Genomic DNA, 15,804 nt, shown 5'->3' with positions numbered 1-15,804 from the left:
ATCAAGCACCGTTTTTCAACAATTTATAATCCCCAATCCAATGGACAAGCTGAAATATCAAATAAAATAATAAAAGGCATCCTTATAATAACAATCTCTGAATCAGGAAATGACTGGTCAACTAAATTATTTCCAGCTCTCCTAGCATACCACACCTCTTTTAGAACACCAACAGACTCTACACCTTATTCACTTGTCTATGGCACTGAATCTGTTTTACCCATGGAGTTAGAATTACAATCTTTAGGCATTTCTTTGCATGACACAATCCCCTATGATACACGCCGTCAATCACGCTTACACCACTTAGATCTCTTAGAAGAACACCGGTTACATGCTCTTGATCACATGCATGCATATCAAAAACGCATTGCTCGTTGTTATAATAAGCGTGTTGTAGCTTTAATGTTGGTGATTTGGTACTCAAACAATGTTTTCATCGCCATGGTAAGTTCCATCCTAATTAGGAATGTCCATTTGTCATAATTACTGCATACTCTACCTCTGCCTATCGCTTAGCTCATGCTGATGGTACACCCTTACCTTCCCCAATTAACATTAAATATTTGAAGAAATTTTATTCATGATTGATGTTATCATTATGCTTAATCTTACATGTTTGTGGGCAATATCGATTAGATCACACCCCTCATCCTTTATATCATTTACTTGTTACACACCATTAATTCTACCACTATTTATTATTATTATTATTATTATTATTATTATTATTATTATTATTATTATTATTATTATTATTATATCTAATTCTCTCACTTTTTTTTTAACTCATTTACTTGCTTTCCCTTGAACTCCATCTCTTTTTCTTTACACTTTTTTTTTCCCATTTCTTTCTTTTAACATTTATTGCTTTTACCTTGGCACCTTCAAAACCACTTTCTTTTCTTCACTTATACACACTAACACATATGTGCTTTTGAGAATCTTCAACATTTCTATGTAACTCTTTGTTCTTCTTCAAATCTGCTACACTTTGTTCTGGATTGCAAATCTCTCACTTCTATTTTAACACCACTTTAAAAAAATAATAATAATAAATATTTTCATACTTGCCTTTTCTTTTGTTTTTTTTTTCTTTTTCTTTACTTTTCATGTGTTTCACTTGCAAGTTTTCAGAGCGAGATTGCTTCCTAACTACTCTCTTCTATTTACTTGCTATATCCACGTGAAGCCTATAAGGATGATTGTATGATACTGCCTCTCTTCCTCTTTGCTCGCCTTGGATTCACCTTTTTCTTATTTTCCCCTCCCTTACTTACCCTGCCCTGCTCCCTCTTCCTTCCCTTTCTCTTCTCCGCTCCCTCCTCTCCTCTCCCCTATTTCCTCCCTTTCATTCTCCCTCCCTCTATCACCTTATCCTCCTTTTTTTTTCTTTCTTATTTTAATTTCCCTCTGGTTTACCTTTCTTGCTCCCAAAATCTCTCTCATCTTTCCCCTTTCCTTTCTTGCTTCCCTCTCCCCAATGTCTCTTGACAACCCTCCTAAACCCCCCCCCCCCCCCCCCAAAAAAAAAAAAAAAAAAAAAATCAGCCCTGGAAAAGGAGAACAAAAAGGGGAGAACGTCTCCAATACTCTATTCCATTCAACAGAACAGCACAAAAACTTCTTGTAGATTCCAATATCATCACTTTTGACTTCAGATCGGCACCAAGGGATTAACACCCTTGTAATAGCAATCCTCCTTTCTTGTCTTTCTCTGCTTCACTGGGGCAAGCAACTACAGCAACCACCATTAACAGCTTCACAACAGGGCTGCAATCAGCCCACCATTGGCTCCACATATCAGATTACAGATGCAAAGGCGACAAAAATAGGCTGACGAAACATACCCCTGTTTGCTCCAATTGATTTCGGAGAAGAAAGCTTCAGCCGGCTACCCGTCCTATCATCATCGTATTTGCAAATGAAAAAGGAATCCAATGTTATCTGAACAGAAAAGTACTAAGCTCCCAATCTATTGTGATTCCCCCTGATTTATTCTATATCTATTTGCTATATGATATTCATGCTACTGTGGTTTAGCAGAATGATCTGATTGGTTTACCCTTTAACACTTGATAAATGCATGGCTGATTTATTTATTTCTTCATATTAGTAGAATCAGATCTGAATCATTAAAACCCCTTTTGTCCGAATTAGCTATTGACTTCATTCGGTAAATTGTTATTTTCTACCGACTCACAAATTGTTATTCGTTGCCTTGGTCCTACTTATCTTGTCATTTCTTGATAATTGTAGCGGCTGTACCCATCCAATATTAGTATTCGTAATCAGGCTGCCTTATTTGTATCTTATTTATAAAAAAAAGGCCTTATTTGTATATTTCATACTGCTAGGCTAGAGTCTATTTTGTGAATTCTATTATACTCGCGGCTATTATCTCTTTTTCTTTGTTGACTGACCTATTTAATCCTACTTAAACACTCTAGTTATTATAATCATTGTTCATTTTCTTTTTGCTGTTTAACTTCCACTGCTAATTCATCATCTTACTGTAACTATTCCTTACAGCATTTCTCCATTATTACCATCTGCCTATTTGTTGTTTAAATCTTTTGATTTTTATTACTGTTTTCAATACCATCCCTTAGAGTTCGGTCAACATACAAAATAACCCATCTACACGTCACACCCTCCCCCATATAAATGGTATGGTCGTGGTGGGCCTCCCAAGCTCCCACCCCGACTTCTCATTACTAAAAAAAGGTGGAAAAACAAAATGTGTTCTCCTATATCGAAGATTGTGAGATTTCATTGTGTAGCCTTCTTTGCCTACAATAACATGAACCTATCAAATGGAATTAAAGTTTGAAATTTGGTTTACAAGTAGACTAAGGTAGAGTGAACAAATCAAGCACACTCATAGTTTAATCGATACGAGGTCCAATCACAGAACATTGATTCTCAATTCCTCAAGAGATCTAGGTTTTGTTTTATATTATCTATCTATTGGGGACATGGTTGAGCTGGCCTGGAGGCCCACGGCCATCTGTCACAGCTTGGCAACGTCGATCCTGTCAAGCATGTCAGCTATGTGCCTTACGGATAAGCTCGCCTAACGGATAGGGATGGGAAGACAACTCGGTCGAGTAGGACTCTACCCCTTGTAACCTCGGTGGGGAACGCTGTCCCGATTTCCCTGGAACCCTACTCCGATCAGGATACGGACCCTCCGGTTATAAAAAGGTACTCCATGCTCAAGGTAAAGGACTCCCAACTTCTAGCATCCATTCTATTAATTAGCCCGGACCAGTATTCGTGTAGCTCTGTCCGGCCATCCACCCCCTCCTACTGACTTGAGCATTGGAGTACTTACCCAGGGATAACTCCTCGGGCCTCTGATTTCTTCCTTGATTACAGGTCTTAAAGCGCAGCCTCGTCCTTGAAGCTTGGCCCCGACCCACTAGCAAGGACTATCTGGTTTCCATCCTTGGTTCGTGCACTACCTCGGATTGAGCGGCATTAGATTGGCGCCGTCTATGGGAAATGCACAAAAAGCCTTTCTCGAAAAACTTTCGTTCCTCACCACATAATCAAAAAAGCGATCAAGATGCCTAAAAACCAGTCTGAACGATTAGTTGGTCGTTCCCCGTCTCGAGAAAACCGACACCGTGACTCCTCGCACCAAGAAGTCCCGCAACCTTCGGCTGTAGTGGATCCAATGCAATTCCGAGCCATGCAAGGGAAGGTTGATAAGATCTTCGAGTTCATGCAGACACTGGGGTCTGCTGCGCCACCCAACCGGGCCATCCCCCCTTACGCCCCAACGCACACGAAGGACGATCCTTGGACCGAGGACCCCAAAGCGAGATGGTCAGACTTAAGGGGAGAGCGGTCTGAGCGTATGAGGTAGGACACACCCAAAGGCCCATCTCCACTGCCCGTTCCCATGGACAGGACCACCATAGCCAGACGCGCCACTCAGTGCGCATCTCCGACAAAGAAAGGCTCGGCAAAAGGACGCCGCCCTTCATGGTCTCTGTTGCCGAGTCAAGTTCGATCAAGGATCACCGCACATGACCCAAGAGGGAGGCCATGCACACTGCAGCCCCGGACAACAGAGATGTCGAGATTAAAGAGCTCCGGCAATGTTTGGAAGAGTTAGAGCGCACTCCGACCCATAAGAGCACAATTCTCGTCGTAGACCAACCTGTACAGGCCACCGCGCATATCACCAAGGAGCCACCCTTCATCCAGGACATCGTGGACAAGATACCCCCCGTTGGATGGCGAGCCCCCCAATTCGACAAGTACGATGGGAACTCCAATCCTTTTGACCATGTCGCGGCGCTCAAAGCCCAGATGATGCTACATGGTGCGTCGGAGGAACTAATGTGCAAAGCCCTTGTAACCATGTTGTTGGGCCTAGCCTTGGCATGGTACTCCTCTCTGTCGCCGAGGTCTATAACATCATGGGCCTAGCTAGAGACCCAGTTCTTGGCACAGTTCACTGCTAGTCAGAAGCATTGGAAAACTTCGGCCAGCCTTATGCAGGTTCGACAGAGGAAGGTGGAGTCCCTTAGAGATTACCTGGCGAGGTTCAACAAAGAAGCACTCCAAGTCAGAGACTTAAATCAATCAGTTGCGGTGACGGCCATACAACACGGACTCCACCCTTCCCCATTCAACTTCTCCATCTCCAAGAATCCTCCTTAGATGTTGACCGCACTAATGAGCCACGCGCAGAAGTATATCAATGCTGAAGAGGCCCAGGCACAGCTCAGAAACGAAGATGAGAAGCCCGACAGAAAAAGGAGAGAGATTGATGAGCGAAAGTCCGAGAGATCGGACAAAGATTACAAGAGACAAGATCGTCAGACCGACCATAAACCTCGCACCCTCCGCCAACCTATCAGAATTTCACGTTGTTTAATATTATGTTGTCTGAAATTTTGATGCAAATCCGTGACTGCAACTACATCAGGTGGCGCGAGAAGATGAAGACACAAAGTAACAAGAGAAACCAAGACAAATATTGTGAGTTCCACAAGGACCACGACCACGACATGGAGAATTGTTTCGACCTGTACAACCATATTGAAGATCTGATTAGGCGTGGTTATCTCAGCGGCTTCATAGACAGAAAGGAGAAGCCAGCCCAAGAGGAACAAAGGGAGGATGAAGCTGGGCAACCACCGTCCCGAGGCCCCCCAGCCGGCGTCATCCACATTATATCAGGAGGAGTCGCCGCTAGAGGGGAAAGCAGCTCGGGTCGGAAAAGATATTCTCGACTGTGCGAGATTGACGACCGAGGTCACGGGAGGAGGCGCGACACATCTATCACCTTCATTGACAACGACCTCCGAGGGGTCCAGACACCGCACGACGACGCCTTTGTCGTCACAGTCAAGGTGGCAAACTTCGAGCTGCGATGGATCCTATTTGACATAGGGAGTTCTGCCGACGTATTGTTTGAAGAAGCATTCGAAAAGCTTGGCATTGATAGATAACGGCTTAAACCAGTTAGCACTCCCATGATGGGATTTTCGGGAGAGCCCCTCTAGCCCATTGGGAGGATAATTCTTCCCCTCTTGATCAGAGATGGCGATGTTACTGTAACGGCCATGGTAGACTTCATCGTGGTGTGTTGCCCCTCCTATAACGTGATCCTCGGCAGGCCGACCCTCAATGCCCTGTAGGTCGTAGTCTCAACGTATCACCTCGCCATGAAATTTCCAACCAAGTATGGCATAGGGGTGGCACACAGAGACTAGAAAAACAACGCGGTAATGCTATTAGCTATCCTGCCAAGGACCACGTCCAACGACCGAGACGTTGATGGCGGAAACATATGACCTGCGTGACGAGGTAAAGGCGCAGCACGGCCAACCCGTGGAAGACCTCGTCCAGGTCCCCCTATTTGAAGATGATCCCGAAAGTACGGTCCAAGTCGGCGCCCTTCTAGGCGACCACCTCTGAGAGGAACTTGTGCGACTATTGAGGAATAATGCCGACGTATTTGCTTGGTCGGCAAAGGACATGCCTGGGATTGATCCCGAAGTTATCACACATCGGTTGTACATCGACCCCCGTTACCGACCTATGAAGTAGAAGAAGAGAAACTTCGCCACAGAATGGTGGCAAGTAATCGCTGATGAAGTACAAAAGCTACTCGACACTGGCTTCCTTAGGGAAGTTAAATACCCCAATTGGCTGGCCAACGTAGTGATGGTGAAAAAGGCCAACGGAAAGTAGAGAATCTGCATCAACTTCACCAACCTGAATAAGGCATGTCCCAAAGACAGCTTTCCTCTACCGAGGATCGACCAGCTCGTCGAAGCAACAACAGGACATGAGCTCCTAAGCTTCATGGATGCCTTCTGAGGCTACAACCAGATCCGGATGGACCCTGGACGACCAGGAGCGAACGGCCTTTATCACTGACCGTAGCCTGTACTGCTACAAGGTAATGCCCTTTGGCCATAAAAACACCGGCGCCACCTATCAGCGGTTGGTGAATGGAGTGTTCAAAGAACAACTCGATAGGAACGTGGAGGCATATGTCGACGACATGCTCGTGAAGAGCAAAAAGGTTGAACATCACCTGGCCGACCTACGCAAAGTCTTCGACACACTCAGAAAGTAAAAGATGAGGTTAAACCCAACCAAGTGCGCCCTCGAGATTGGCTCCGGCGAGTTTCTGGGGTTTATGGTAACACAGAGAGGAATTGAAGGAAATCCAGAGAAGATAAAAGCCATCCTTGGCATGCTATCCCCCCGGACCCACAAAGAGGTGCAACGGCTCACCGGGAGAATAGCTGCCCTTGGTAGGTTTATGTCCAAGTCCGCGGACTGGTGCCTCCCCTTTTTCAAAGCCCTCAAACGACCAAAGGACTTCCACTAGATAGAAGAGTGTGAGCAGTCTTTCTAGGAACTGAAGCAATACCTGAGCTCACCGTCCCTCCTGACTAAGCCGAGCCCAGGGGACGAGCTATTGCTCTACTTCTTGGTCGGAGATGAGGTTGTCAGCTCAAATTTGGTCAAAGAAGAGAACTGGGTACAGAGGCCGATCTACTACACCAGTAAGGTCCTCAACGGTGCAGAGACCTAGTACTCCAATCATGAAAAGTTAGCTCCGGCCCTCGTCACCGCAACCAGAAAACTTAGACCCTACTTCTAGGCCTACAACGTTCGAGTACTCACCAGCCAGCCCCTTAAGCAGGTGCTACAAAGATCGGAAGTATCAGGTTGCCTAGTCAAGTGGAATGTGGAGCTAAGTGAATTCGACATCGAATACGCACCCCAGCCGATGATCAAAGCCCAGACCTTGGCAGATTTCATCGCAGAATGTACATTTACCACCAAGGAACCGGCCCCATTGCCCCAAGTATGGACTCTCCATGTAGGCGGCTCGTCAAGCCAGCAGGGCAGCGGTGCTGGCCTTATCCTCCTCGGCCCAGGTGACGTAGTGTTCGAACATGCCCTCAGGTTTAAGTTTAAAGCATCCAACAATGAGGCCAAATATAAGGCCCTAATTGTTGGGCTCTGCCTTGCTTTGGACCTCGGGGCCCAACGAATCGAGGCTTTTAGCGACTCACAGCTCGTGGTCAACCAAATCCACGGCCAGTTTGAGGCTCAGACTCCCTCTATGGCGAGCTACCTACAAAAGGTGCAGGAGCTCATTCAGCAGCTCGAGCATTTCGACATTCAGTCGAGCATCGCACCAGCAGTCATCCTCATCCTTCTAGTGTAGCCTGGCCCATCTTGGATGGACCCCATAATCGAGTATCTTCGAGAGGGCACTCGCCCGGAGGATCGAGTAGAAGCGAAAAGGCTCCAACACAGAAAGGCCAGGTACTGTTTGATACAGGGTCAACTCTACTAGCGTTCCCACACGCTTCCATACCTGAAGTGTCTCCCCCCCAGTCGAAGCAAACTATGTTCTTAGGGAGATACATGAGGGCATTTGTGGAGATCACCCCGGCGCGCGCACACTAGCCCATAAGGCACTCCGGTAGGGGTATTTCTGGCCAACGATGAAGCAGGATGCCAGCCAATTAGTTTGGAAGTGCGATAGTTGCCAACATCACTCTAATCTCTATCACCAACCTACGGCCCCTCTGAAGTCGATCACCAGCCCATGGTCGTTTTCCCAATGGGGAATGGACATCCTCGGCCCCTTCCCCACCGCGGTTGTGCAGAAGAAGTTCCTTGTTGTAGTAGTGGACTATTTCACGAAGTGGGTAGAAGCCGAAGCTCTGGCACACATCACTGCCCACAATGCCCGAAATTTCCTTTGGCAGGGAATTGTCTGTCGCTTCGGTATCATGCGCGTGCTCATCACAGACAATGGAACACAGTTCACCGACAAGTAGTTCGAGGCCTTTTATGTCGACCTAAGGATCGATCACCGGACTACCACAGTGCATTGACCTCAGAGCAACGAGCAGATCGAGGTAACCAACTGCATCCTACTACACGGCCTGAAAACACGCCTAGATCAAGCCAAAGGAAGGTGGGTTGAGGAGCTACCGAGCATTCTCTGAGCCTACAAGATGAATCCCGCGAACTGCCACCGGGGAGACCCCTTTCAGTTTGACCTACGGGGCCGAAACCATGATCCCCATGGAAATAGGTTCCCTGACCCTTCAGACCGAGCTCTTCAACGAGGGGCAGAATGATGAAGATCTACGCGCGGAGTTGGACCTAGTATAAGAAGCTTGGGACCGAGCACATGTAAAGATGGTCGCACAACAACAGAAGATGGCACGACATTACGATTCTAAGGTAAGAAAACACGAATTCAAGACAACCAACTTCGTCCTGCACAGAGTCATAGTCCCCGCACCAAGAGAAGGAAAGCTCGGACCGAGTACTTATAGACTGGAAGACCTTGAAGGTCGTCTGATACCAAGGAGTTAGAACTCGGGAAACCTCAGAATGTACTACCAGTAGACCTACAAGAAATAAAAGTCTCATTTTAAGCTACTTCTCTGACTCAGAGACGTGCACACTTCCATCGCACACACCACACACGCACATGATAAGTCGCACTGCCAACTGAGTTGACTCAACCGATCCCCAAATGGCTGAGTACATCACGCCCAGCTCAGCAACGTATTGTCGATCAAGCTACCCAACTCAACTGACAACGCCTAAGCCTAAAGGTGGAGGAAGAATGCCCCTACCCACCAAGGCCTGAGGGTAGTGGAGGAACTCCGCACAACCGCCGACTTAACGGCTGAGCTAGCTGGGAAACGGCTAGCCCTAGAAGGGCCCCAAAGGCCCCCGAGACCAGAAACTAAGCATCCCATGGCTGAGAGCTCGGGAACCGAAAGATCTCGGACAACCACACCTCGGACAACACAAGACTGGGGACACTAAGGCATAGCCCGGCTGGCTATGCCTCGGATAACCACACCTCGGTCGACGCAAGACTGGGGACGCCAAGTAATAGCCCGGCCAGCTACGCCTCGACCAACTACACCTTGGTCAGCACAAGACTGGGGACACCAAGTAATTGCCTGGTCGGCTACGCCTCGGCCAACTAGACCTCGGTCAGCACAAGACTAGGGACGCCGAGGCATATCGATCAACTACACTATGGCCAGCGTAAGATTGGGGAAGCCGAGGTATAGCCCGGCCGGCCTTACCACAACCAACTACACCTCGGTCGGCCATACCTTGGCCAACAGAATCGTACAAGATGGAGGCATAGCCTAGCCTGACATACACAACAACCCGACACGTACAAGATAGATGCATAGCAACACATGATCAGAAAAAGTAACACCGATATTCAACTAAAAATTGTTCAAGGCTCGGCATACCGAGCCCAAAAAAAAAAACAAACACAAAATAACAAACACAGAAGGCAGTCGATCAATCCTCGACGGCAAAATCAGCAGCACCGTCAACGGCTTCGACCTCATCTTCAGCTCCCTCGGCGGATCCTTGCGGAGAATCCGGATCAAAGGCACTCCAAACCTGCGACTCAACAGCCAACTCTGGGTGGCGGCGAAGGATCCTTCATCGAAAGAGATTGAACCCAGCTACGAAGGAAGCCTCGGCATACTCATCCATTTGCAGTTGCATCTCCTCCGATGCCTTGTACTCATGGACGACTTCCTCAGCAGCCTCCTACCTCAACTTGTCTCTCTCAGCCTTAAGCTTGGCGATCTCTCGCTTCAGCTTCCGGATGAGACTAGCCTGCTCGGCCACCTCCCTCTCCAACGTGGCCGACTGCTCCCCAACGACCTGAAGCTCGGCCAACTAGGCCTTCTACCGCAGGTACTCGGAGTGCTCCCGCTCGTACATGACCGAAGGTCTTGAAGACGATCAACCAGCGCGACTGCCGCACAAGCATTCCACGGACAAACATGATAAGTGTATCGAAAAAGAGAGCGGAACACAAGGAATAGGAAAAGAGGAATTACCTGGGTAGCAAACCGTAGCAGCGCACACTCCAAGGCTCCGCTGTCGACCCCGACAGATTCCCGAACTATTGACATTGTCATGATTCCCCGTAGTAATTGCTCAGAAACCCCAGGTGTCTCCAGATTATCATCAATGCGAATTGACCACCTCGGCACGTGCAGACCCAAGCTGCTGCCTGCCTCAATTACCGATGCACCTATGGGACGTCGAACCCCTTTAGGGTCAACAACGACAATGTCGTCCTCCTCGACCTCCCGTTGTCGGACTCTTCTTCACCGACGAGCTGCCCTGTCCGCGGATCGTGGCTGCTCTTCTGCCTCAGGATGAGCCTCCGGTTGCACGTCAGCTCGCTCCTGCCTTTGTCGGAGCATCTTCATCCGGTGAACAATCTCTTCCTCGCTGGCCATACTAACACCTGCAACACATGATACCCAAGGTAAGCAGAAAGCAGGCAAGGTAAATTTAACTCGACAAACAAAAGTAAAGGAAACAGACCGGCCACCCTCTCCATCAGCTCGGCGAGCATCAGCTTCTCCGAGCATGTGTACGCGATAACGTCAATTTCATGGATCATGCTCAGGACCGACCTCTCCTCCCAAGTAAGCGCCAACCATTGGGGCTCCGGTAGAGTCGTCCTCGGCTCCCGCAGCTCGATAGGAAAAGGGAGACCCTCGGAGATGCGTACAAAGAAGAACGACTCCTTCCAGTGCTTCATAGAAGAAGGGGCCCCGACCAACGACCGAGTATCCCGCCGGGTGGAGAAGTAATAGTATCCCTGCTGGCGGTGCTTCAGTTGGAGCATAAAGCTCACCATCCCCAGGGTTAGTTCAATATCATGGACGACACAATAGGACATGAGGCCGAGCAAGAACATAAAGGAGTTTGGCATCAGTTGAACTGGCAACACCCTGTACCAGTTTAGCACCTCAGCGAACCCCTCGCTCAACGGGAACCTCAGCCCAGCCTCCAAGTTGTGCTCATAAACGCATAGCTCATCGGGCTAAGCATTAGTGGCCATCTCCCTAGGTAGCGGACACCTCATTTGGTATTCCGCGAGAATAGCGTATGTAGCTCAGATCCGAGCCATATCCCCGGGCGCCAAGACGCAAGGTGTGGTACCGAACTAGCGACCTGCCCAAAGAGGAAGCTCTGCCTCCATCTTGGAGGGACCAACCTCAGCCAACTCAACTTTGGTAGCCACGAAATCTCTCAACTCAGGCTCGTAGGTCGAGCAACGAGAAAAGTTGGAATCGGAACTACTGGAGGACTCAGAAGAGAAAGAGGACCGACAAGATGAAAAGGACATATCGAACAATTTGCGGAGCTGAAGAGTGAAAGCCTCCAAACTAGACGCCGAGCTGTTTGCCGAGTTATTTGCCGAGCTACCTACCAAACTATATGACCGAACAATGTGCCGAGCAGTGAATGCCAAACACCTTCTTGCAAGCAATACTGAGGAAGCTCCACCTCCATCTTGAAGGGACCAACCTCAGCCAACTCAACTTTGGTAGCCACGAAATCTCTCAACTCAGGCTCGTAGGTCGAGCAACGAGAAAAGTTGGAATTGGAACTACTGGAGGACTCAGAAGAGGAAGAGGACCGACAAGATGAAAAGGACATATCGAACAATTTGCGGAGCTGAAGAGTCAAAGCCTCCAAACTAGACGCCGAGCTGTTTGCCGAGTTATTTGCTGAGCTACCTACCAAACTATATGACCGAACAATGTGCCGAGCAGTGAATGCCAAACACCTTCTTGCAAGCAATACTGATGATAGGAGGTCCCCCCTCGTCTTCCCTTTTATAACCATCAGGGGCACAAACCGAGTAGAAATCAATGGTGCAGATCAAGCACCTCTAACATCATCTCGGATGGCCAATTGACGCGATCAATAACGTACTACAGGAAACCTCAGAAACTAAAGCAGCACCCTCAGCAGGCAGCGGTTGCGCCCATTAATTGCGCCGGTTCAACTACAGTACCGGTCCAACCTTCGACGCGGGGACCCATAGTACCAGTCCAGCCTTCGATGCAGATCCTCGGCTAGGCCACTCAAATCCTCAACTAGGCCATTTTAAGGCAACAAGGTCGTGCAGTAGACTGGTCGAGCACTTCCCCTCCTTGACAACAGAACTGAGGGAGTGGTTCGGGAACCGAAATTTCGATTCTCGTTTAAGTTCTACAGCCGACAATCGAAGAACTCCTTGACAACGACTGACCTGGTGCGGGCAATACACATGCCCAGAAGTTCCTCAGCTGGGCAACGAACCTAGGGAACCTCGTCCCTCGACTTCGAAACTAGGGGAGTGATGTTGGGGACATGGCTGAGTTGGCCCGGAGGCCCACGACCATCTGTCACAGCTCGGCCACGTCGGCGATGTCCGACTGAGCTACGACATTACCATGATTCCGTCGACCACGTCAGCTACGTGCCTCACGGATAAGCTCGCCTAAGGGATGGGAAGACAACTCCGCCGAGGAGTAGGACTCTACCCCCTGTAACCTCGGTGGGGAACGCTGTCCCGATTTCCCTAGAACCCTACTCCGACCAGGATACGGACCCTCCGGCTATAAAAAGGTACTCCATGCTCAAGGTAAATGACTCCCAACTTCTAGCACCCATTCTACTAATTAGCCCGGACCAGCATCCCTGTAGCTCGGCCCGACCATCCACCCCCTCCTAATGACTTGAGCGTCGGAATAGTTACCCAGGGATAACTCCTTGGGCCTCTAACTTCTTCCTTGATTACAGGTCTTGAAGCGCGGCCTCGTCCTTGAAGCTCGGCCCCAACCTGCCAGCAAGGACTATCTGATTGCCATCCTCAGTTTGTGCACTACCTCGGATTGAGCGGCATCACTATCATTAACACATGGGGGTCTTTAACTATGTGCATTTTTCAAACCTTGAGGACAAATGGTATAACTTTGTTACGTACCCAACATTGTTTTTGTTGCTAGATAGTGCACACTTTTGGGGTGATATGAAAATTTTCGATTAGTACTCTGTATTTTAAGCTTAGTGCCACTTTGGTCTCCAAATTTTAAAATGCGACAATTCAATACTCGAATTTTAAAACATGACAATTCAGTACCTGATGTTAATTAGTTGTTAACCAGCCATTGAGTGGTATTTGAAAAGGACATAAATGCCCTTCAAGTGTCATCTAATTTTCTTTATCAGCCATCCAAATATTGATAAAAAAATTAATAATCTCAAATCCTTGCCTCTTCTATTCAAGAAAGTTGGGGTCACCAGAATGCCCACTCAAACATGACCCCAACTTTCTTGAATGGAAAAGGCAAATATTTGGAACAGTTAATTTTTTGTCCACGTTTAGATGGTTGATAAAGAAAATTAAATAACACTTGAAGGGCATTTGTGTCTTTTTCAAATGCCACTTAATGGCTAGTTAACAACCAGTTAACGACAAGTAATGAATGGTTTGCCGCGTTTTAAAAGCTTAGGTACTGAATTATCGCATTTTAAAGTTCGGGGACCAAAGTGGCACTAGGCCCAAAGTACAGGATTATAATTGGGAATTTCCCCTTATTTTTATTACTTAAGGCTGCCTTTAGAAACAATGCACATTTATGCATTGACAAATGACAAAAAAAAAACACATTTTCCATTGCATATTTACATTGATAATAAGATATAAAAGTACATCAATAAAAAAAAAGTAAATTTGCATTCTAGTAGATTTTGATAAAAAAGACATACTTTATTGGAATTCATATTTGAATCCATTACAGTTAAAAATCAATTTGATAAGAAGATAAATTTGTCATGCAAAACTAGCCTAACTTTATAATTTATATGAACCATTTTACACTTGCATATTTGCATTCACACTTATTTGTGTCGTTGCCTAAGGATCTAGTGTTCACATCTCCGCCCCACAATTCCCCACAGCACATCCTGCCATGTAAGATGTGCCCAGATGTGCTGTGGGGCATTGTGGGGCCGGACGTTGTGGGGCGGAGATGTGGTGTCAAGGGTCTATGTGATGTGTTGTCTTTGACCTTCATAGGGGCAGCCGGGCAGGGTATACGTAGACCCAATTAGTGGATTAATGGATTAGCCGGGAAGGGTACATGTATCATATGAGACCGATTTTGTCCCAACAAAAAAAGTGTTCCAACACATTTTGATTTGCGTCGGCACATGTAAGACATGGTGGGTCCCAGGGACATGGATCATGTTAGAAGCGTGCGAGGCTTTAGTGCTTTACATTGCTTATATCATATGAGTGAATTACTTTGCTTATATGTGTTAGCTTTTACAACGCAGCGGTGCACCGTGGTAGGGCTTAACAAAACGTACGGTAGAAATGGGACAGATGTTGTACTAAGTTTACTTAATAGATTGATGTAAACATCGTGAGCTTGTTCCTTTATAAAATCGGTTGCTTCCGATACCTCCTTTTTGTTGTTTCTAAGCTTGGATAAGAAGACAGTAATGAATGATCATGATCACCCCTTATCTATGAGACGTGTTTAAAGTTTAAACCTTCTAAGAGGAGAGGCTTCATGCATGTGCTTTACTTTTCCAATTGTGCTGTTCACTGTTCTATTCTATTTTTACTATCTCACCAAGAGAGAGAAGAGAGAGAGAGAGGGAGACTCCACCCACAAGAAGAATAGGGTGCAGAACAAACGCTGGAAACGACGAAAATGAGCAGGAAAAGGAACCCCTCTTGTTCATGCGTTTTCTCTTTTGTTCCTTTTGCTTTCAGAAAAAAGAGTCTAATCTAAGCGGTTGTTTTCATCCATTTTATAAGAAAACCAATAGAATCCGCCAAGAAAACAACCACCTTCAAATTCAAGCTTTCTCTTCATCAACCACAATCCTAATTGCTGATTTGATCGTCATGCGCAATTTCATTTGGTTTCAGTACAGCTGGCTACATACTTCTTTCGATCACTTAATCCGAGTTCGGCTGTTAAAGTTGTTTTATGGCATAAGAAACACACGCGAGTTGAGCTGGAAGAAATAACGAAATGCTCAAGGTCAAGTTCTCTTCGGTCGGAGACATTTCGAAATGGTTTGATGGGCTTTAAGTGGGCCTACCAAGTAGCGGATGGGGTGGATCCTCCTATTACTACACAACCCGAAGGTACTTTCTGAATGCTTTTGTTTGATTGATCGGAAAAGAACCACCGATACGGTTCAGTAGTCAGAAGTTGGTTTGGTTGTATACGGAAATTACTCCGGTTGAACGGAAGGTATTGCTGCTTTCTCACGGAAATATTATCCGGAAAAATACGGACTGGCCCAATGCAAATTTTTGAATTGTATTGTAGATTTATAAATATTCAAAATGTCAAAACTTTCATTCTATACATTCATGCCCGCCCATGAATTGGTATCAATTTCAAACTGATACCTACTCCAATCATCACTGAA

At 46.9% G+C, this 15,804-nt stretch overlaps 1 protein-coding gene across 1 annotated transcript; it reads left to right on the top strand.

Moving 5' to 3' along the window:
- The first annotated feature begins 4,958 nt into the window (after window positions 1–4,958).
- Window positions 4,959–5,471, top strand: LOC104601929 (uncharacterized). Its single transcript, XM_010265429.2, has one exon. It carries the CDS (start codon window positions 4,959–4,961, stop codon window positions 5,469–5,471), a length of 513 nt encoding a protein of 170 aa, XP_010263731.2.
- The last annotated feature ends 10,333 nt before the right edge of the window (window positions 5,472–15,804 follow it).

Source organism: Nelumbo nucifera, chromosome 1 (genome assembly GCF_055504915.1).
Source record: "Nelumbo nucifera cultivar China Antique chromosome 1, China Antique-T2T, whole genome shotgun sequence".
NCBI classification, from domain to species: domain Eukaryota; kingdom Viridiplantae; phylum Streptophyta; class Magnoliopsida; order Proteales; family Nelumbonaceae; genus Nelumbo; species Nelumbo nucifera.
This window is presented reverse-complemented; position numbering and strand designations above follow the sequence as displayed.